Source organism: Candoia aspera, chromosome 2, assembly GCF_035149785.1.
Source record: "Candoia aspera isolate rCanAsp1 chromosome 2, rCanAsp1.hap2, whole genome shotgun sequence".
NCBI classification, from domain to species: Eukaryota; Metazoa; Chordata; class Lepidosauria; order Squamata; family Boidae; genus Candoia; species Candoia aspera.
This window is the reverse complement of record NC_086154.1, coordinates 84,408,104-84,431,974: the sequence shown is the minus strand read 5'-3', so window position 1 is coordinate 84,431,974 and position 23,871 is coordinate 84,408,104. Positions and strand designations below refer to the sequence as shown.

At 39.2% G+C, this 23,871-nt stretch overlaps 1 protein-coding gene across 3 annotated transcripts in view; it reads left to right on the top strand.

Annotated features, from left to right (window-relative positions):
* The window catches only part of PPP2R2B (protein phosphatase 2 regulatory subunit Bbeta), a 268,093-nt gene that overhangs the window by 182,031 nt on the left and 62,191 nt on the right, over window positions 1-23,871 (top strand). For all 3 annotated transcript variants that reach the window (XM_063292375.1, XM_063292374.1, XM_063292376.1), the window contains exons 2-4: window positions 5,281-5,378; window positions 6,839-7,004; window positions 10,814-10,926. In XM_063292375.1, the coding sequence (XP_063148445.1) occupies window positions 5,281-5,378; window positions 6,839-7,004; window positions 10,814-10,926 (377 nt within the window). The remainder of the gene's footprint in view (window positions 1-5,280; window positions 5,379-6,838; window positions 7,005-10,813; window positions 10,927-23,871) is intronic.

Here is a 23,871-nt window from a genome sequence, read left to right as displayed (position 1 = left end):
CGTGGTGTTGTTTTTTCGTTTGTATCCTGGGGCTAATGTTCATGTTTCAATTAAATTCTGATTGGCCTGGCTGGATGCTAATCACAATGCTTTTACAAATACTGTCTAAATGGACAGCATGTGCCATACCTGTATTTAAACAGCAGCATAGCTGATTTCAGTGAAGTTAATTTTAAACTACTGCAGGTTAAACTAGAGAATAGCTCTTCCGGTAATCTTGTTGCCAGCCAGATTTAGGGGTAAGTGGCTAAAAATATACCAGTTTTACTTTCTTTAATTTCGATGAATGAGAAGCAGTGGAAATACAGGTCTTTCCTTTATGTAGTAGAATAAGTTAGGGTAGTGGTTCTCAGCCTCAGCAACTTTAGGATGTGTGGATTTCAACTCCCAGAATTCCCCAGCCAGCATGGATCATGCACATCCTAAAGTTGCTAAGGCTGAGAACCACTGAGTTAGGGCAACATGGAGAAAAGTGTAGCAATTTTCTACAACTATTAATGAGGCAGCATGGCGCTCACTATTCATCTGCCTCATAGACCAGCAGAGATTAGAAAAGGGGAGATAAGAGGACAGGCACCACCACAAGATGGAGCCGTGGATCATAGAAAGAGTGGTGTAATTTAGGCATAATGGAATTAGAACTTGCAAGGTTATATCACATCACCATGTGGGAAGACAGTAATCTGTAACATACCACCTACTTGAGAAATTTGCCATTTTTCTACTCGTCCACATTTTTGAAAGCAGAAGTAAACATCTAAGACCCATAAATTGGCCAGTTTGATTTTCTTTCTTGTAATGCCACATTTCTATATATGAAATTTCTTCATAGTGCTGTGCATCATTTCCCCCACCTCCTGGGGTATGAGGCCGCAGTGGAATGATATCCAATGTGATGATTCCTTTTCACACATTGTGCTACATAGATATGGAGTAGCAGTGGATCTGTGTCTCTCTTAAGATACTTTATTAGTAGGAACAATATTTTGAAAAAGATGATGGTGTTCAGTAATTTCAGTGTTTATTTTATCTGTATCCCCTTTCCCTAAGGCCCATTTCTCACCAGTGGAATTCCAAATGCACATTTATAAAAGTTTAGATATCTTTAGCATTAAAGGTTTTTTTTTTAAAGTAGCATTTTTAAATGCATTTTGATTGTGCGTTACATCAACCCGTCCCACCTGGTCATGCAGAGAGGGCATGCTGCGGACCCCGTCAGTAAGAGAATTCCGCCTGATGAGGTTCAGGAGGTGGGCCTTCTCTGCAGTAGCGCTCGCCCTCTGGAACATCTTGCCCCCGGAGGTGAGGCTAGCCCCATCGCTCCTGGCCTTCCAGAGGAACTTGAAGACCTGGCTCTGCCACTTGGCCTGGGGTGGGGAGGAGAATAGTCATGTTTGGGGTTGGCTAGTGCCTTGAAGGACCCCTTCCAAGTAAAGACTAAACGAGATCACAGTAATCAGGATTTTACTCATATTTATTAGTGATATGCAATTTTATAGTGCATTTTTATATATTTATTGCCTTTGTGATTATTTTGTTGTAAACCGCCCAGAGTCCCTCTGATGGGAGGAGATGGGCAGTGACAAATTTGATAAATAAATAAATTACCAATATACGACACTCATGATTTCCTTTAAACAAAAGTCCTTATGCCTTTGAACCTCATGAGGTTGTGTAGAGTCATCTCTTGCTTCCATACTTGCAGAATTAGCAAGATTCAAGGTATAGAATTCTATGTGCTGTAGATGAGAATTAGCATTGCAAAGGTTTTTACCAGCATTATGGAAATAGCCAACTGATGACAAGGCAGAACAAGCTACCGGCTGGGGAGAAAGATATTTGCTTGGGAAATTAGAATCAAACATAATAGCTGAACTAAAAAAAATCATCTTGTAAAAAAAAAAATTTGTGACCATAGGAAGTGGTATTAAATGGCATCTATGTTTTGCCTATTGGTATTTCTGTGTGAGATTAAAATATATATCTGACAAGGATAATTAAGTACATACTTACAAATATGCACATACATATTTACACACATGCACCCACACACACACACATACACATACATACATAGCCCAGCTGCTATGTGTTTTGATTTTTTTTTATGTTGTGTATTTTATGTACTTTATTTGTTTTATTGTAAGCTGGCTAGAGTGAAAGTGAGATGGGTGGCTATACAAATCAAATCAAATCAAATCAATAAATAAGGTTCTTTAGACTGTTATTGACGGGTTGCAATTAATTTTAAGAACCAGTATGCTTTCCAAACTTATAATCACTCCTGCAGTATAAATAGCCGCAGTTACCTGAGTTTGGATGGAAGGGATTGTGGTAGTTAGGTCAAATTCAAAAGTAAACCTTTCCTTTCTGCTCTTCTCTGCAGCAATCATAGGCAGAAGAGGGATTCACATACAGCCATGGCTGTGCTACTTTGCACACACAGATTGTAATTTAGTCTTAGCTCCAAAACACCCCATGACATGAAATGCACATGTTCTGTTTCCTTCTGGCATCCAAAGTTTATGCATATCCCATTTCAGGATTATGATTGAGCATCTAAGCTTTTTATTAAGCATGAATGTAGGAAGTTATTGTATTCTGATACTTACATTCTTCTTAACAGCAGTACTGAAAGCTTCTGAAAAAACTGAAAAAGCTTATGTAAATACTGGATTTAAAACAATGACACCATCAGACCTAGAATCTTCACAGTGAAGATGGATGCCAAAGGTTCAGAATGTGTAAAAGCTTCATTTTTCTAAAGAAAATGTAGTTAACAGTATTGCTGCTTTTGATGCCTTCTCCCTCCCCTTCTCAGCCATTCTTTGCATTCACTGAAATCTGCACTCAAATGCAATCACTGAAGGCAAGGAGGGAATAATTGCAGCAGAATTAACCTCTGACTTTTTCCCCCTAAGAATAGCCCTGATAAATCCACTCATCAGCAGATTCCCTGCTTACCTTGATGCAGTGCAAACCCTTTTCCATTCTGCTTTTTAAAAGTACAGTATTTGCAATTTCTCTGCACCAGAGTCTTTTTTTCCTGTTTAGCCACTGAATACATGTATTTCAGTATATTTTATGTTGCAAAGATGAGTCAGTATTAAGTAATATCAAACTTCTAGAACCTATAACATGAGAACAGATTTGAGCGCTGGACAATGTGGCAAAAGAGAGCCAGTTTGGTGTAGTGGTGAAGGTGCTGGCCCAGAAACTGGGAGACCATGAGTTCTAGGCTTTTCTTAGGCATGAAAGCTGGCTGGGTGACTTTGGGCCAGTCACGTTCTCTCAGCCCAGCCCACCTCACAGGGTTGTTGTTGTGGGGAAATTAGGAGGCAAGAGTATTAAGTATGTTTGCCACCTTGAGTTGACCAAAAATATAATTTTGAAAAAGTTGAGATCATGATCAACATTGAACCGTCAATACAAGAACTTATGGAATACAGGGATTTGGGGAAACTTTAAATACAAGCAAACCCAGCAGACTTAATTTCTGAGTGAGTATGTTTGGAATTGTGCGACCACTTTACTTTTTGAAGATTGTGCTAGATGCTTTATATGAACTTCATGAATAGTTCCAGATCTGGAGAACCCCAGATCAAAAATCTTTGTTTGGCCTTTCCTTTCCATCCACAGGATTTGTCTTTCCTTGTTTCTTCAACTTCTATTCTTCCCAGCAGTGGCTCTCTTCTCAATTCTGGACTCCTTTCCATGGCTAATGCTTTCATGTCCATCCTTGATTAAGATGTTGATGTAATAGTAATTGAGGGAAGGATATGGAAGGACAGACTTGCACTCCTTTTAGTCTCCCAAGTGATTTAATTTTTGAAACCACAAATGGTGCTTCTAATGAGGCCAACTCTTCTTTTGACCTATGTTCTTCTTCCCACTGGAAAATGGTAGACCAACCCAGAGGCTCCTCCAGAAAGAGAAAAAATTATTTGTTCACTGTTGCAATAAAAAAGTAATGTGGCTCTGTCTATATTGTGCCATTAAGACAGAATTTAATTTAAACATTGCATGTCTGTATATACCCTGTGTGGTTATGAATGTGTCAGTTATACAAGATAGTGCATCTTTTGAAAGCTGATTATATTGGAGTGAATCCAGCTGATAGAAAACAGAGAGAAGAGAGGATGGTTTAATATTAACAAAGTTTGAATTTACCTGTTGCTGTTTCCTGATGTGCTAAATGAGAAACATGGCAAAATGTTCCATATTGTTTCGAGGCAAAGAATAGGATATGTGCTGGAAGATTTACTGAATCGATTTGTAATAGGAACAAATTAATCCGTTATTATGAGAGGTGCTGGCCCCTTTCTGTGCAATCATATTCGGTCAACTGCAGCCCAAGGGCTAGAAAAGAGAATTTGGCCTCCACCTGCCAGTCAAAACTGTAAGTGCCCTATGTGACGTAACTGCACAAGTCTCAGGTGCTGTTTCAGATCCTAAATTATTCCAGAAATCATTTGTTAAGGTGTGAAAGGTTCATACCTCATCCTCTAGATCAGCCTTTCTCAACCTTTTGACCCTGGAGGAACCCTTGAAATATTTTCCAGGCCTCGGGGAACCCCTGCACAGTCAGGCTCAAATATAGGCCACAAGTTACAGCATTATTACATTTGTTTCACGTGTAGGCCTTTAACAGTGCCCTTAAACTAAAAATAAACTTACCTCTTTAATGTGAAGTTGCCTGAATTTGAAATAATTTTTTAAATAAATTGTGATCTCCCAGAGAACCTCTAGTGACCTCTCGCGGAACCCTGGGGTTCCATGGAGCCCTGGTTGAGAAACCCTGCTCTAGATCTTACGCATCTTAAAACAAGCAAAATTATTATTTCAAGATGGCATGTTTCTTTCTAGCACTAGAAATATGTACTGCCTTGAGTTTTTTTCTTCTTCAAGTGAAGAACAGATGATTATTATGCTATTGGCCAATCCAGAAAAGTGCTGTCCGGCTCGGTGTCTTTCTCCAGCCGGTCATTTGGCCTGTGCCAGTGTTCTAGGAAACATCAGCACAGGTGGGAAAAGAGGGATCATATTGAAAGTGCTTGAATGGAGTTTAAAATCATGACTTTTTTCAGTAACAATGTTTGTGAATTCCCTTAATGCGATTCAAGTGTAATAGGAAATCTAAGTGCTCCATAGAAATTCCACCAGAGAGGCAAAGCCCTGGCAGCAATTCTTCCTCTAACTGTACAGGCAGTGAGGTTTTGAAATGCCAGTGCAGAGCTAGTCTGCAGTTAACTTAAATTGCCTTTGTCTCTTTCTTTTCAGCTGACATTATCTCTACAGTAGAATTCAACCACACAGGAGAATTACTAGCGACAGGGGACAAGGGGGGTCGTGTTGTAATATTTCAACGTGAGCAGGAGGTAAGTGCTGGTGAATGCAAAAATGCCCATTTTTATCCTTTTAAAAGAAGCTTCCTGCTGCTTCCTAATCTTTGCATGTCACTCTTTACCCTGCTTCTATCATAGCACACGGAAAATTGCAAAAAAGGCCATTAAGATCAATCGGCCAGCTTCTGTTTCAAAGAGCGCCCTACAAATGTTGGATTTTCTTGAATCCTTTTCCATCTTGGAACAATAATTGCCGGCGGAGAATTTCGTCCTGCTGCTGAAGCCTCATAAATGCAGCGAGAACTTTATTGGTGCAGTCGAATAATGCTTTTGAAGTCTGGTTTGTTTTTAATTAGCAGGACCCCTACCCTTCCCAAACTGGTATAGCATAATGAAACAATCGTATACCAAGCTTCATTATAGTTTATGCTGACGCAGAGCCCTCTGCTGCTGTATGATACTCTTGATCTATGCCAACCTGTAAGAAAAAATAAACATAGAAATAAGATAAAATAAAATAAAGATAAAATAAAACAGGTTTAATAAGCTTTTCCATATTAGTAAATATCATACTGGGAGCTCAGTACTGCCAGTGGTTACTGTTTGATTGCTGTAGTGGTTAAGGTGCTAGACTAGAAACCAGGAGACCATGAGTTATAGTTCTACCTTAAGCACTGTTTAGCAGATACAGACCAGCTTTCTGATTTGGATATTGCCAGATATTACCATTCAGAAGTGCTTCACTTCTGCTCCTTTCAAAATAAAGTCAGATTTGAATCATTTGGTTCACTTTACTACTATATTACCATTACTCTATTATTTGTTTATTTAAGCCTTTAACATGTACAAAGTGCAAAGTAAGAAAATACAGCTATAGAGTAAAAAACATTATAGAAAGTTTTTTAGTGATGTTTTCTCCCTTTCCCTTCCATTTATTTCACAACTGCTAACCTAAATATTTGAATATAGAGGGTTTTTGCTAATACCTGTTTCAGTCTTTTCATCTATTATTTTTGACTGGTCTCATAACTCTTTTCCTAGAAACCATATTCCAGATATCTAAGTTTACCTTGCTGTGTGAAATCATTTATTGTGTTAAATGTGTGTAGGTCTATAAATTAAACCTGTGTATTTTCTGTTGATCGGCATGGAGAGAATTTTGTACATAAGCCAAGTAGGATTTGTTCTTTGGTTTAAGTGATTATTGCTCCATGCCAATTTGTCTTTAAGTTGAACTTCATGCCTTCTTGAATCAAAATGAAACAATGGTGCTCTCCCTGCTTCCTGTCACTGGTGCACATAGAAAGTGACCCAGGAGGAGAAGGCATTGTGCAAGAAATATCTCTGCTTTGGTCCCTAAACTGCAGTGTGTCACCATAATCAGACGTTTCCCTCTCTTTCAACAATCTTCAGAGAACAAAAGAATCAATGGAAAATCTGCTAGCTCTGGAGCTTCTAAGAATCCCTTTATTGTTTCTTTCCCACTCCTGCAGAGCAAAAATCAGCCCCATCGCAGGGGAGAATATAATGTTTACAGCACATTCCAGAGCCATGAACCTGAGTTCGATTACCTGAAGAGCTTAGAGATCGAGGAGAAGATCAATAAAATACGATGGCTCCCACAGCAAAATGCAGCCTATTTCCTTCTCTCCACCAATGGTATGTTATAACAACAGGTAATTTTTTTGCTTTCCAGCCAAAAATATCCTGCTTTGATAGGCTGTGATCACTCATACTTGTAATCACCCTACAGGACAAGTATTTATTGCTCTATCTAATCCAGATACAGCAACAGAACAGCAATTATGGTGGAGATATCCCTAATGTTGAATTTTCTCTCTTCCTTTCTGTAATGTATCTTAAAATGCCCCATGCATGTTCAGCCTTGCCTTTCTTCATATAATTTACAAGGTAAAGAAAGGAACAGCCTCACAACACTTCAGGCAGCTTACTCAGTCTGGTATCTTCAGATGTGTTGTGTGTAATTCCACAATCTTGAATTAATAGTCCCAGCCCTTCTGGAAAACAGCAGGCAGGAAAAGGCTGCTATAGTAGATGAGAACCTGAGATGGCAGGCTGCAGTTTCTCAAGTTCCCTGCAACACATTGTTCTGCTCTTAGAGGGAGAAATACATGCTCTTGCTACTCGATTTGACATTTATGCCATGCCTGAATAAGTTACTGTTGGAAGATAAAGAATCTCTGCTCCCAAGTCTCAAATGTCCTGGCAGAACAGTGGACTACAGTACAGGAGGCCCTGATTTAGTCCAGGATTTTAAGTTGTTGCCATCCCAACTTCAGTTGCATGGGACAAAGGATTCTGTGTCCAATTTAGAAAAATAATTTCAGGATGTTAAAGCACTACCCAGCCTGAGAAAATACAGTCTGAGTTGCTGGCCCAGGAGAAATATCTGCACTTAAGAAACAGGTCACTTGGGAGTAAAGAGGTCTTCTCCACAGGTGGTCAGGTTTATTATTCAAGACTGAGTTCCTGTCTTTGTACAGGAAGACTGAGTTCCTGTCTTTGTACAGCTCTGCGATTACACATATTGATGAAACTGTGGTGGTTGACTCCTAGACTCATCTTCAGCTCTGTCTGGAATTTGATTTTGCCTCTTCGTTGACCATCTGTTTGTGTGTCAGGCGTGTACCCTGGACCACTGTTTCTCAACCTAGGCAACTTTAAGATGAATGGACTTCAATTCCCATAATTCTGGGGAATTCTGAAAGTTGAAGTCCACACGTATTAAAGTTGCTGAGGTTGAGAAACATTGCCCTAGGCTGTAAGCCTTGATCCAATGCATGACAAGATGCCTCACAACTTCTGTCCTAGCATTGTCTCTTCTACCTTGTTTTCTTCAGTCTCTTTACCATACATCTGAACTAACTAAAGCCTTGTTCAGAATTTACTGCCTATGAATACTACTTGCTTGAAATGTGGGTGGGGTGAGGGAATTGGATTATGCTACTTCTGTTCCCTGGATGCTGAATTGCATGTTTCCTCTAAAACCTGGTGCTGCATGTTTTAAGATCAATGATCAACTAGCAAAGGAGACCTAGGCAAATTGTGACAGATGTGCCTAGAGGTTTCTCTGCAGGGTTAGGAATTCTGCTATACTTAATTCTGTTTGAATCCTGCAATACTTACAGTAAATGTTGGAGGAGATAACAAAGCCTCAAACTGTGGTAAACGAAAACTGAATTTGATAGTTTTTACTATTTCATTTTTTGCGAATTATCTAGGCTTTGTGGTAAATAGGGGACAAAATCAGATGGAATTAAGACCTCCCCCACCCCCAATATTCCTAATGCAGTGACTGTAACATCAATAAGGTTTTTTGATCTCTTAATTGTGCTGGAAAGACCGTGGCAGAATTATCTTCTTCTGTTTTACATATATATGTGGGTGGGTGGGGGCATGTGTGTGTTCCAGGTTTCATTTCCTAAGCATAAACTTATGCTTCATGTTATGTTCACGTAACTGTCATGAGGATCCAGTGATGTTATCAGGATGGATGAAGCTTTAAGATGAACGTGACTTAATTACTACAGAGGAAAAAGAGTCTAATTATCTTTCATCATCAACTTACCTTGTGTTGGAGAATTTACCCTATTGATCATTGTAATAAAATTCTGAGAGTTATTAAACTCACTTGAGGGGAAGACTCACTGAAACACAATGAAGATTAATTATGTAGTCTAATGTTCTGTTAATTGAGTTTTTAAATAGTTTTTTTTTTTATTCATAGGAGAATTAGTTTGCTGTTCCAGAAAGTGTTTTCATATGCTGGGAAGACCTCCAAATAGCTCAGACGTTATCCCTATCAGTTGTCTCTAAATGTTCTTAAATATGCCCTTCCACAATACAGGGAAATCTACTTATATCAGGATGAGTGAATACAACAAAATCTATGGTACTCAACTGCAATCCTTAAGAGAAAAATGGGATAGGAGAAATGAAGATGAATAAGACTGTCTTTAAAACTTGTGGGAACAATGACAAACTACTGATAAAATACCCACCAGGAGGGGGAAATGAAAACACCATTATTCAGAATAGAAGCCACATGTTCCTGAGGCTCTTTTTCCTATAGGATTTCATGGCACACAATAAACAGAATGACAGCAAAATGATGAAGCCAGTGGAAATATCCACCTGCCAGGCAAGCCGGCAATTGTGAAATTTAACATGGATTCACCGTGAATGATAAAATGTCAGTTTTTATTCCTTTCACTGGGAGGTGGCAGTTGAAACTGACTTTTGAGTAAATTACCAACATGGTTGGGCTCCTTTTTCCGTGCATATAATGTTACCCTTTGGACTTGCAGTGTAATAAGTCGCAACCGAAGCTGGGCTAAAGCAGTTGGATCTCAAGTAACTCTAAATTGCTTTTGTGGAATATTGTGTGTGCTGGCTTTCTTGTCTAAACTGTTCCCTCCAATATATCCAATGTGCAGGGTGTTCAATTTCAGCACCCAGTTTATAATCAGAAGTCTTTTTCATGCAGAAACTTGAACCTACATTTGCAGTCTACGACTTCAAAACTTGATTTGAAATATTCAGAAATGAGATAGGATGAGAAAGCAGGCCATGAATATTTTTGCCAAATGTCAGGTATGACAAGGTGGCTTCAGAAGGGTTCTGGGAGGCCACAGAAGTTTTCAAGGGATATATACAGCCCAGTGGCCATATCTTGCCTTCTCTTGCTCTGTATGGTTCACCATTTCTTTTCTGTTCTGACCAATATGTGATGATGGGACAATCTGTAAATGGGACATGAATGCCACAGAACCTGAACAACATTAGGATTTCCACATGCACTGTCTTAGTTTGGAGAGACTCTCTTGCTGTTCTTTTTTGTTCTAACCAGGCGAAATTATTGGTGCCATCTGCAAACATAGTCACCACACTATTGAATCCTAACTCTAGATCATTTTAACACATTAAAAAGGACCAGTCCCAGTATACATCCCCAGAAGTTCCTACTATTTATGTCTCCCATTGTAAGAACTTATCATTTGTCTGAGCAAGAAGACCTGCTGAAGCTATTTGAAGAGGCCTTGGGCTTCAGCCTCTTAAGAGATAGTTTAGTTAATATGATCCAATAGATCAGTGTTTCTCAACCTTGGCAACTTCAAGATGTGTGGACTTTAATTCCCAGAATTCCCCGCAGTATGCTGGCTGGGAAATTCTGGAGATCAAAGTCCACACATCTTAAAATGGCCAAGCTTGAGAAACGCTGCAGTAGATGAAGGTTCAATTATGCATTTCTCATTTTCTCATAGTCATAGATTTTCTTGAGACTCTTCAGCTCCCTTTTCCCATGTAGAAAATGGTAGCAGTGATAAAGTAACTTTTAAAAAGGTCACTGTTGATGAACTGTGCAAGTGATAAGTAACAAGAAATCTTAACTATTATATATGCATAATAATTCAGTAAATCAGTGAAGCATTCTGATTATCTTCCAGATAAAACTGTGAAACTATGGAAAGTCAGTGAACGAGATAAAAGACCAGAGGGCTATAATCTCAAAGATGAAGATGGACGGCTCCGAGACCCCTCCACAATTACCACACTACGGGTATTGCAAATAAGACTTTCCTATTTTCTTCCTGCCAAAAGACAGAATTTTAACATTTTACTCCTGGTTGTATGGATCAGTGGTATCTGATTGGATTTAGTTCCATGTTTTAGCTGCCAAGGTCGTCTTCTATTCAGACGTAGCAGTTGATGTCACTTGACACTGATGTCACTCTCTATCATTCCTGGCTGGCCCAGAGTAAAGGTGTAATAACTACCTGGTTGAGGTACTGAGGTACTTGGGGAAAACTTCTGTTTTGAAAAGCAGTATTTAAATCCTTAAAAGAGGACAGAAAAACACTCCCGCTCCATTTGATGTACTTGTTTTACTCCAATAGAACTATCAGGCTTGGCTATGCATAACAAAAGAATCTGTGTAAGCGGGAGCAGTTTCCAGCTCATTAAGATGAAGAGTGTGTCATTTATTGCTAGGATGAACAATTTGTTTCCTATAGTTTGTGAACACTCAAGAGATTTGAGTGGCCTGTTTTAGATGTCAGCAACTGACCCATAGATGTCTGTGGGGGAGGGCGAGCAACTGTTGTCATGTGTGTCAAGACATCATCACACAAATGGCATCAGACACATTTGACATCATTTTGATGCCTCCAAGGCTTCAAATGGACGCCTTACATGGCACAAGTATGATGAGAGGCATCTAAAGCCATGTAAGCAGCACTTAAGAGTCTCCCTCTTGGGAGTGATGGGCGATAATAGAAATCTGAATCATAAATAAATAAAGTTTTATCTCTTATTTTGAAGGTAGTAGCATAGGATACTTTGCTGCTTCAAATTCCATTAGACAGAAGTGTATCACCCAGTAGCATCCCATGAAGCTGCCTTTCAGTGTCCAATCGAAGGAGCTGTTGCGTTGTTTTTCTTCTGTAGTCTTTTTCTTTTGAAAGAATAGTATTTGTAGTGAAGAAATGTGTGTAGTGAGGCCTGGATACTTACTTGCTTGGGTTCTGAAGCTTCAATGCTAGTTTGGTCCTTAAAGTTCAAAAAGCACAAGCTTCACTACTGGATGGGTACTGACTGTCCTGTCATCGGCAGATGATTGTTCAGACTACTGTGAGATGTGCTACCTTTCCTCTTTCCCTCCCACTGTAAAAAATGGCTGTCTTAATATTATCATTAATCTAATCTATTGTAATATGGTTGTTCAGTATTAATTTTGAACAGTTTTAAACATAGTGGCTGTAATTACTCTGGCTCAAATTTATAGCTTCTGGTTTCATTAGTACCGGCCAGCGAGGGCATTTAATAACTCCAGACAGCTAATTAATTCTAACTAAGAAACAAATGCCTTCCATATTGCATTGTCCCTTCTTGCTAGTAGGCACATTGTTCAAGTCTGAGAAAATGCTTTCACTTTTCTACTGTATATGTTTGTTGTTATTTGGGGTACATCATTTAGAAGCCTGCGTTTTCTTGCTATTCCTGAGAGAGCCTTTTAAAATTATTTCTCAAAGTTCCTCTGTGTTGGATTGGTTTATGTCAGTAGGCTGGCCCACTTTTATCTTGATATATCTTCCTTAAAATCACTGTCAAATAGATGTTACTCAGTGTTGAGTAACATCTTCCTCCATGTCTTAGGACATTAGAGAGACATGGCTTGAGTGTTAAGAGAGAGCTTGCATCTTCCTTTTTTTCAGGGTCCAAGCAGAAATTCTCCAAATGACAAAGGTTCTGGTGGTGCTATTGTAGTGCCCAGAAATGGCACCTCATAGTGAAATCTTCCATTAACAGTTTAAACCAGTATTTCTCAACCCTGGCAATTTTAAGATGTGTGGTCTTCAACTCCCAGAATTCCCCTGCACTGTTGAAAATTAGTAGCCAATGTTTTTGCTCATCATTCATTCCTTACTGCATTTCTTACCAAGGGTAGTGTAATCCATAATCAAAATAAGCATATACAAGACTCTTATTTTTATATTACAGTATTATGTAGGAAGTCTCCATTCTAAAGAGGGATTTGGAGAAATGATTACACAGTCCAGAGACTGAAGCAAGCATGAGAAAGAAAGAGTAACCCTACCTTGATTTTTTTTAGCCTAAGAGGCAGCAAAAGGAAACTCTGGCAGGCCTTCGGGGTACTGTTATTCTATCCTACAATAAATTAGCATTCCTGTAGTCCCTGCAGTGGTCTCTCTTCAAGGGCTGACAGAGGACAAACATATTGTCAGCCTCATTAGGTAGACCAAACCAGGAAATCAATTCCACAGGAAGGCTAAAACTATTTTATTGATATTGGCTATTATAACAGAATCTGGCAAGTCTGATTGTGCTGTACCTCCCCTCCCCGCCTTCGTATGCCCCAGTGAATCACTGGGATATAAGAAGCCACTTCCAAATATTATCTCCTTTCTCAGAGCTTAAAGAATGTTTCCCTAGATAACAGATCTTGCATATTTCTGTCAAGTTCATCTTCCTTACTCTCTATACATATGGAGTGTTGATCAATAACAATAATAATGAGATCAGAGGGAAATGTCAAATATACAAACTGTGATAATTACACTGAACTCTGGGTCCCCTTTGTGGTCACCCTAAGTCTCCCAAGTGTAGAACAGATGCCTTCCTTGGGGCCTGCTATGTTCTATGTTCCCCATAATTTTATTTTATTATTAAAATTAAATGAATTACTCTTTTAAATTATATGAAGAGTCTTTTAAATTAAACAAAGTGTGAGGCTGCTGTAAAGCAGAGTGCCAACCTCTAGCATAAGGTTTACATTCATAAGGATTCTGGGTCCCATGTATACCCAGGACATATTTTAGACCATTAAAATGATAGAGTGCCACAACCCAGGGCTCAGCTTGGAAGTGTGCTCACTTGCCCATGGTGGGGGAGGGGAGGGGGGGAACGGAAGTAATCTTAGTGATAAGGAGGATCCTGGGAGGCCAGAAAGGATGGGCGGGGGAGCAACCTGACACATTTGCTTTCTGATAGATGGATGTTTTGTGATCTGCCAGGCCCATCATGGCAGCAATTTTGTGTAACATGCTCTCAGAATTCCAAATGTGACTCCCAGCCACAAAAGATGCAACAAAATCCAACTTTATATGAAAAGTACAGTCCAAGGTATCTGTGGGTCAAAAGAATCAGGATGTAGCCACAATGGCACGATTGGAGGCTCGCCCCATCTTTTAACACGAGTTGCACTTCTGTTCACAGCAGAATCTTTCTATTAAGTTTTGTAATAATAAACCAATAAGCCGTGGGTGACCAAATTGAACTGCTTGATCTGGGGCCAGGATAGCATTTCACATGTATGATCATTTTTCTGCAGCTGACTAACATACCTACCCACCTGGTAGTTTAGAGCTTTAGTTATGCATATAATACTTTTAATTATAATACAATCCTGTCATAATCCAAGTGGCATTTACTGTTTGCATTTTTGTCTCCAAATGCAGATTATGCAAAAAGTTGCTGTAATTTCTTTACATTTGTAGCAGGCAACCTTCAGGAAATACATAACCTCTGCATTAAAACACTTTCAAGAAGCAATGTACTTTCTAAATGCCAAATTCAATTGTGCTTATTATGTAGCACAGGTAATGACATCAGCATGTACATGTAAGAGCTTCAGGCATCTTTAAGGAAATTGTAGATTCCCGTTCTGAAACTTACCGAAAGCAATGAATAGTTAAGCTTTTTTTATTACTTCACTACTGCCTTTTTATCTGAAGGTGATGGTATTATAGAGAAATCATCATCCTCAGAAATCAGCAGCAGTATAAGAGTTTTTCTGATCAAATACCTTCTTTTTTTGCAATAACCTCTTACTTGTATTTGTCGATAATTCCCATCCATTTTCAAATCTTTGCTTTTCCCCAAACACTTCCATGAAAATAAACATTTCCATATTTAGGGTGAAAAAGGAGAGTGAAATTAGGTTGAGGTTCATGAGTGGATTTTTGATATCAAAAGCAAACCTATACATCATAATTTCAGTAGTTCATAAGAACCTCAAACTTGACATGTTTATCTGGATGACTTGATGGGAAAATATACATGTTTATTTAGTTCACATGAAATGGGGAAGTGCATATTGCTGTCCTTATTAGGGAATCATCACGTGAGCCAGTTTTATGAGCCATAAAACAGACTGTGAAATAGTAACTCCTTGTTCAAAAACAGTAAAACTATATTCTGAGAAATAAATAGCTATAGTAAAATTATTTGTGTTGTATTTTTATATGAAATGTTGGTATAATCAGTTTTGGAATATACAGTAAGCTTATAATCCTGTCACCTAAAGGGGAGGGAAAGGAAGTAAAAAAAAAAACTCTGCTGGGGTAACTGTTTTTCTATTCCCAATAATGGATTTTAATCTAAATTTCCTTCTCATTGTTTCCAGCTGGAAGAGAAAAAAATGTAAAGCTAGGTTGTCTAAGCAACGAATTGACTTTTAAGACTCTCAGAAGAACAGAAGCATCTTAGAAGGACACCCTGTCCTAGACTTGGAATATACTGTTTCTGAGCCCACTGCCAGTGAGGGCATCAGTAGCAATACATTTATATTTGTAAAAACTGGACCTGCTCTCCATGCTGGAAACCCCTATTTTCTTCTAGTTAGGGTTCCTCTGTTCACTGGGCATAAATCCCATTGAACTCAGGAGAATAATCCTGAGCAGGGATGCATGGGAGTATATTGCAATGAGAGGGACATAGTACAAATTTATGCCAGATGAATGATTGTGAATGGGACGAGTAGATACAGCAAACTATACAATAATATCTGCCTTGCAAAAATTAGAACTGTTTCATGCAAAATCTCCAACTTATTATTTTGTTTAACTTAAAAGTGCAGAAAAATAGGGAGTGCCTAGTAGGGAAAAAAATGCCTTCCTTATTGTCTGGAAGAATGGATTAGGTAGGCATCTTTCCTACGCAGATTTTCTACATAGAAGCTCAACTCTGCAAGGTTTCTAAAACATTTTCAGCAACGTCTCTTCTTTTGTTTTCTTAAATACAGTATCTAGCTTCTTCTAACAGGTTTTGATAAATCTGAAAGTTTGCCTATTGCTTTGCAACCTTTTAGTTGTAACAGTAGTAGCTGAGCCCTGCCAAATTATCCATTGGACCTTCTCCTACTATTCAGTTCAAGTGCTTTCCACTCATCTTTGAGCTGGCTGAAAACTATACCAGCATGAAATCGCTGATCCACACCCTGCTTCTGTTGCTTGTCTTTCAAGTTGCAGCAGTCAGCTGACTTCCCTCTAAAGTACTGGGTGGAAAAACATAACAGATTTTATATATCCTGAGGCTACCCTTGGAAGGAGTCAGAAGAAGGGAGAAAATACTACCTTAACTCTGGTGGATGACTTTAGTCTCTTTCATTCATGAGCGGGGACAAGGTAAAGGCAACCTCATGGGGACACAGCAGAAGATGCCTCCAGGGCATGTTTATCCCACAGGGTAAACCTCCAGGTTCTTGGTTGGTTTGGCAAAGAATTGAGAGAGGTGTAACTCAACTCACTTTTCATAGGGAAAGGGGTTTGCACAATATTTTCTGGAGGCAGGAGGCATGATAGGCAGTCTGCTTCTCCAGCGGAGAGTCAGTCAGCATGGGCAAGTGTTTTTTTCACCAAAATAGAGGAAAATTGCTTTTTTGGGGAGTAGTGGAAGTATTTGGTTGTCTGAGACAAGCCTCACTAGCAATAAGAGCCATGGGGACTTCTTCAGGACCATGCAGGATTTTTTTGTCTGTGTGATTTGTGTTTTACCATCAGTGTGCAGGCTGTATCCCTGCCCTGAGAAGCTTGCTATCTATGTTGGATAGAGAGGAAACCACCATAACAGAAGAGGATGGGGAGAGAAATTAAGGGAGGAGGAAACAAAGAGGCAACACACACTTGATGTAGATTGAGGTTCTCCAGGGCAGGATTAGGCAATCCATTGCTCTTCTAAAGTTTTTGACTCCAGTTCCATCAGGCCCAACCAGTATGACCACCATTCCGAGGATATGAGGGCTGTTGTTCAAAACATCTGCACGGCTTTAGGTTGCTTACTGCTGCAATAGAGAAGTTATGTCAGACATTTTATGGAAGAAATGGGTTGATGCATGCTCATCCAGATACTGCTTTGGACTTTATTGATGGTTGTAAATGCAACTTCCATTATTCCTTTGTGGAGTGACTATGAAACCTTTTCTATTATGCCAGAACTTGATTTAACATAACTGGAGCCTTGAAACAACCCAATGAATGTGGTTTCATCTATTCTGCAGGATGTTGCAAGAAATAATTAGCACAAACAACATCTAGGATTTAAATCTCTTTAAAAGGGAAATATTTTGACTTTGATCTTGCATGCTACAAAACAAGCTTTGACTGAAGCACTTGATGGGAGTATTTTCCTTTCACTTTTAATAACCTTTAAAAGTGTGAGTTAGAAGAGAAGATTTTCAAATATCTCCCTGGAATGCTTTGCTCAGCAAGATACTTTCTCTTTCCTTTGATGAACCAAAAAGGGGGAGACTTATGGAGCAAAACACTGTCTGGATCTAGTAGCAGAAAATCTGATTTTCGAAAGGGATGAAAACGTAGCAGTCTGTTTTTTAAATATTTTTTCAACATTATTCTGATGGGAAAACATAGTTTCTAAAAATAGCAGTTCAGTATATATAACTGTGTGTATATAAAATAGCTCACCCCTGTAAAATGTTAGTTGCTTTGAAGCTTACGTATGTGGGAGCCTGCTTTAAGCAATTTAAAACACTTCTCCATGAATGTTCAGGCTATGCAGAATTGGAAACTCCTTATATATTATTTATACTGGGCCTCAGAAATTTAGAGATTTAATAACATCTGATGGCAAAGGCCATCACAGGGAAGGCCTACCTTTGAGTATCCACAATACACATTGGTGTATTGCCAATGCTGATGCATCTTCCCTGATGATATAAGTGATCAACCAGGTCTGTAACGATGAAGGCAGTATATGAAGTATCCTGGTCTCCAAATGTTTCGTGCTTTGAGTCAAGAGCAAATGCTTCTATCTCACTCAACAGGTAATTGATAATTGCTTCAAGGAAAACGTAACATGTGCATGGCCAGCGGCCCACCCAGTACCTGGCTGTCACATACTGCACCAACCACAGCTTATGGACTAAGCCTCAGGATAGCCCCATATGGTGTACATTACAGTAGTTTAATTGTGAGATAAACTGTGTGCAAACATTAAAAGCTAGGCTATTCTTGACTTGTAAAGCTCATAGTTGATATGCCAGTTGAAACTGGTAATAACCACCCATAGCCACAGAACTCACAGTCCTGTGAAGAATCAAAGAGAGCACACCCAACCAATATACAAGGGAGTGTTACTCCATTAAGTCCAGGCCAACTCCTCTGTTTCCCTGTCTGGGAAGTGGACATGTGCAACATCTCTGTCAAGATTCAGTCATGGGTTATTATGTCTCATAACTGCATCCAGATACTGTCACAGAAACCGTACAGTCTCTCCAGACATAATGGAGAAGCAGAGTTGAGTGTTCTCAGCACATTGAGACACCTGGCACCAACATTCCTAATGACTATCCCCACTGGCTTATTTCATATGATTTGAAATAGCATTGGGAACAGAATAGTGACTGGTGGCACTCCATTGCATATTTGTCAAAGTCCTTGGGAACTTTTGACACTGTTCCTACAAGTAGAGGTAGAATGACTATAAAACTTCAAAATTTCAGCTCAGTCTAGGAGAACAGTCGCTGGTATAGAAAGCTTCTAAAAACTAAGCACAGTCAACTGGTGAATTTCTTCTGTTTTCCATAGGAGGTCATCTGGAAAAGCAATCATGGTAGACTTTATCCTGAAGCCAGCTTTGAACTATACCGAAAAGGGTTGAGGTGATCGCTCTCCTCTGTCGTTGCACATATACCATCTCTCAAACCTCTTATCTAAAAAAGAGATATTTGATGGTAGTTGGCATAATCCTCCAATCTTTTTATCTTAAATCTTATTTAACTAAATGTGCCATGCATTGAGCCAGGAACTTGTAGAAAGAAAAGAAGTATTCTGCCATATAGCTAGCTGCATGTAACTTGCAGTGTAATAAAGTTGGTCATCATCAGTATGGCGTTTTGAACCTGAGAGGGCTCCCTCAGTTCTGGCTTTCGTTGCTGCCCAGGGATTTTGCCCAAGGAGACATGTTCTAATGTGAAGTTCTGAGATTTTTGATTTTTTTTAAATTGTGTATGTCAAAAAAATAAGAGTTGTTACTGAATATTGCTTGCAGTGTCCTCTTGCTGTCAGCCCTGAGCATTGTGAGCACTGCTAATCACATGAATGCTTAATAACAAAATTCCACTGAAATATGTAGCTCAGATGAAAACCAGATAGATGGGTATTAGTTGTACTAGTGCCACTGCATTCTCACCAGAGCTTCAGGGCAAAAAAATTTGGATAAAGGGTGTTTTAATAAAAAGCTTGATTCTAACAAAAGCCAAGCACAAGAGGCAGTATTACATGGAGTTGACCAGAGGAGAGTAACTTAATTTTAAGTGATACCCAGAACCTAGTAAATTGGCTAGCACAGTAGAAACAGTGATGAGAATGAAATAAAATACAATTATTTGTAAATAGAAATTGCCAATTAGGTTCAAAACACTCATATTTGACTTCAAAGAAGAAACTAGAGAATTGGAAACATTTTATTTTTGCTTTGTTAAACTGTTAAAAAAAAGTAATGGCAACATATTAGTGTGAGCAAAATATATGAATGTTGTTTACATTTTTCAGGATTATGCAAATAGTATAACGGAGGCCTGGAAGGTGGCCATTATAATCAGTGCCAACCGTTGTAATAAATATTGTATCAGTCATATCAGTTCATAAATTTATAGGCTGGTTGGCTTTATTTCTCTTCTGTGTAAATTAGTTCTTGCTGAATGGGGCACAATAAACTTCTAAGATTCCTTGAAAGTACTCTAAGCATATAGAGAAAGTTAGGTTTCTTGAACATCAAAATATTTCTGACAAGTCCTCACCAAAAACTTCAAAGCAGACTTAGCAGTTAAGGGACTAGAAAGCAGAAATTAGGAACAAATGGACTGTTTGCACAGTAGGGAAATGCAAACAGTGAAACTTCCAAAATCAATATTAGGATTGTGTTTTTTCATTGACTCCTAACAATATGGGTGAAGAATGAGCAGTGAAGTAGCCATATTGGCCTGTGATTTAAATAAACAGAAAATGTGGTTCAGTACAAGCAAATAAGAGATATGCACTGGGCCAATAACAATAACAAAAACAACAATCCTAATTTCATATCGACACTAATGGATGAAAGAGATGATTGGATTGGGATGTGTAATTCAATGAAAGTTTTGACACAGTGGGTAGTTGCTATGAAAAAGGCATAATCCATGTTTTTCTCACATGGTTGAAGTGCCTAGAATTGCTCCAGATTGAGGCAGGGATAAATAATAAAATAAAATATCCCTTAAGGTGCAAAACTGACAAAATAACTTTAAACCTTAGCCAGGGCTAACAACATTTGTTTTGTTTTTTAAGTGGAAAACCCATCCTTGCAGTGGAAAATCACATCATATGCCTCTGACTTGACTTTTTTTCCCCCAGCTATGTAGCCTGAATTTTTTTTCTTCCTAGTGTTTTTTCCCTCAGGTGCAAGGTCCACTTTTCAAATCAACCAAATGTTGATCCATTGCTTGCAACAGGAATTGACTGACTGGCTTGTCGCTTGAAAATGGTGTCCATATTTTGTACCGGAAAGTTGCTCCAGCCCTTTGATCATATTCTGTGCTGTTTTCCACATTGATTTTCCCATGACCAATTTATGGAGATATGGCTGCCAGTGACTACTAATCATGTGGTTGCTACATGTTCTCTCCAGCTTTAGAGGCAGAACATACAGTATCTCAACCCAGTTGTTAGGGATATGAGCAGGAGGAAAGTGTCATGTATATATCCTGCTTGTGAGTTTTTCATGGGCATTTTGTTGACTTAACTGGACCAGACAGGCCTTCATTGTGACAACACAACTTTTCATATGGTGCAATATACCAACTGTGTGAGAGACACAGGGGAGCAAATAAACATCAGAAGGTCAAGTTAAGGATTAAAAGCAATTGGCTAGACTATGATCCATTGAGAGTACAGTGCAAAAATGTCCTGGTTTTTGAGTCTGTTCTTAAGGAGAAGATGTAAAAAATGCTTCAATTATCTAGGCAATGGATGACCAGGTATCTGGCATTTAGATTCTTTGTTATAGTTACAAGGATTTAGACCTTCTCCACTTGAAATTCTGTTTTCTTCCAGCCCTGCCTAATGAGGCACTCAGTAAATTTGCAGTCAGCCTTTTGGGTTTAATGAAAGAAATGTCATCCAGTTATTTATACAAGTGGACCTTTCAGTCTTGCATCACCATGTGGCTTTTGTAGGTAGTGCTCTTGCCAGAGCACTGGAACGTCAAGCGGTTCAGTGTTTTGAGATAAAGGTAGGTGTCACTTTTTGGACTGCTTGAAGGGACTTGCAAGCTGACAGCTGGCTCTTATACAGAGAGAGAGAGAGAGGTAAGTCGCCTGCTAGTTTGCCTGAGTCTTGCAGAAACTTGAGATGCAACACCCAGGTCAAGAAAGCATGCAACATATAAATCATCATCTCAATTGTCTGTGCAGTGTCAGGTAGTAAAAAGGAAAGTGGGGGCCCAAGAGATTTTTGAGTTTGACCAGTAGTGTGTAACCTTATTAAAAAGTCTTCAGTTTTCCTTTCAAGCAGAGTTTGAAGCAAGGAGGAATAGAGTTTGCTGCCGGGTGGGAAGACAGAGATGGATGTCCACAGGTTTGGTTTCTGAGCAAGTTGTTTTTGTGACATTTACTAACAGCCAGAGTTGGATATGACTGGCTGCCCACCGGTTGCTAAGCCACCACAGTGGCAAGCAAAGACAGCCCCATCTAGAATTCTTCTAAAAGGGCTCAGTTCAGTCATCTAAAAAAGGGATTCCTTTTTAGTAGGCATTGTAAAAGCAGTTGTCTGACACTAAATGTGTTCCTCAAAGGCAAACTCTTGATACATGTAGATATTTTCCTGCAAATAGTAAAAGCAGTTGTGCAGACCAGTTCTGAGAGGAAGTCTTAGCAGGACCAGCTGCAAGTTTAAGGGGTTCTAGGAGCAGTGTCTCCTGAAAATTGCTTTTCTTTTCTGGCTTTGGCTTATTTGATAACAAGCAGCATTAGCCTTGCAGGAAACTTCGGATAGCTGCATTTATTATATCAGAACCATTTTGTTAAATTAATATAGCAGGTAGGAGTTGTATGGAAAATCTTCAGAACTAGAGCAAGCTACATGGTTAGCTCCTTGGATTTCAGAGTTTCAAGTAAGGCAGCGTAGGAACATGAATTTCCAAACAACCAAAATAGCAATGTTCATAGTGATATTTCAGAGGCATGTATCTTCTTCCCATGTTAACATTAATTTTGGATTGCACTCTTAATCACCAGGAAAAAGGTGTAGCAGCATTTTTTCTTATCATCCTTTCTTGCATAAGGAAACGAGCTAAAAGGCAGTACATTTCTTTCATGTTGTTGGTGCTGGCAGTAAATACGTCTTGTTCCACTTTCAACAGCTCAGCTTGCATTTGGGCTGCAATAGAAAAGAGAATGATTTCACATTCTCTTTCTTTGTGCCAAGATACAATTCCCTAAAAAAATAGCCACACTACTGAAGCTGTTCAAAAAAACAAAAAAAGACATGGCCTTATTTTCTCATTGTCATTGCTTTTGCTCTCCTTGCCATTTAAAAATATGCCAAAAGAGGAATCCTTTGTGTCATGATTGCCTATTCTAAAACACTATCAGACTCATGAGCAGGAATTCAAAGATATCTGATTTATTAAAGAATAGTAGGCAGGATCACAGAGAAAGCTGAGAACGATAAAAGCACACCAAATGCAAACTAAAAACCCTCGGTGCAAATGAGATCCCTCCCCCCGGAGAATCTTCCCAAGTTCACAATCTCAGGTGCTCCTAACGGTTTCTGATGGTCTGCGGGAAAAGTCCTTGAACAGAGAACATAACCCAAACACATTCCATTGAAATGAACACAGATACAGAGCTTGGCACAAGGTTTCATAGCAGCTCCCTCCCAAACAGAAACGCGCGTCAGCGCCAAGGCATGTGAAACGTTATGATGTACAGTGCACATTGAAACAGTGAACATGACACTTTAGGACACACATAAGAAATGGAAAGTAGGTTATAGTAATGCTGTGGAAATGCAACACCAAATAATCCAGAGAAATTTATGAGAATAGTAAGCAAGTGATAGGGACACGGTGGCACTGTGGGTTAAACCGCTGAGCTGCTGAGCTTGCCGATGGGAAGGTCGGTGGTTAGAATCTGCGTGACGGGGTGAGCTCCCGTTGCTAGTCCCAGCTCCTGCCAACCTAGCAGTTCGAAAACATGCAAATGTGAGTAGATTAATAGGTGCCACTTCAGCGGGCAGGTAACAGTGTTCCGTTTAGTCATACTGGCCACATGGCCACAGAAGTGTCTATGGACAAACGCCGGCTCTTCGGCTTTGAAACAGAGATGAGCACCGCCCCCTAGAGTCGGACACGACTGGACTTAATGTCAAGGGAAACCTTTACCTTTACTTTAAGCTAGTGATATTTTTGCAGCAGAACAGAACCTTTGCCTGCTCTGCCTAAGTACAAGAGATAGGTACTTCCTGGGTGAAATGGAAATGATTGCTAAATCCTTTCCTTGCTTTATCTTTAAGGAGAAAAACCTTCACTTGTGGACTGCAGCTGTGTGCATGTAGACCCTTAAGTAAGTCACAACACATTCATGGCAGTGTTCATGTAGAAGAACACAGTCTTGATTCGTTTGCTTTGGTCATTTGTTGCCTTGAACCGTTTAGGCTAGTCTTCCTCAACCTGCATACTTTCCATATATGAGGACTTCAACTCCTAGAAT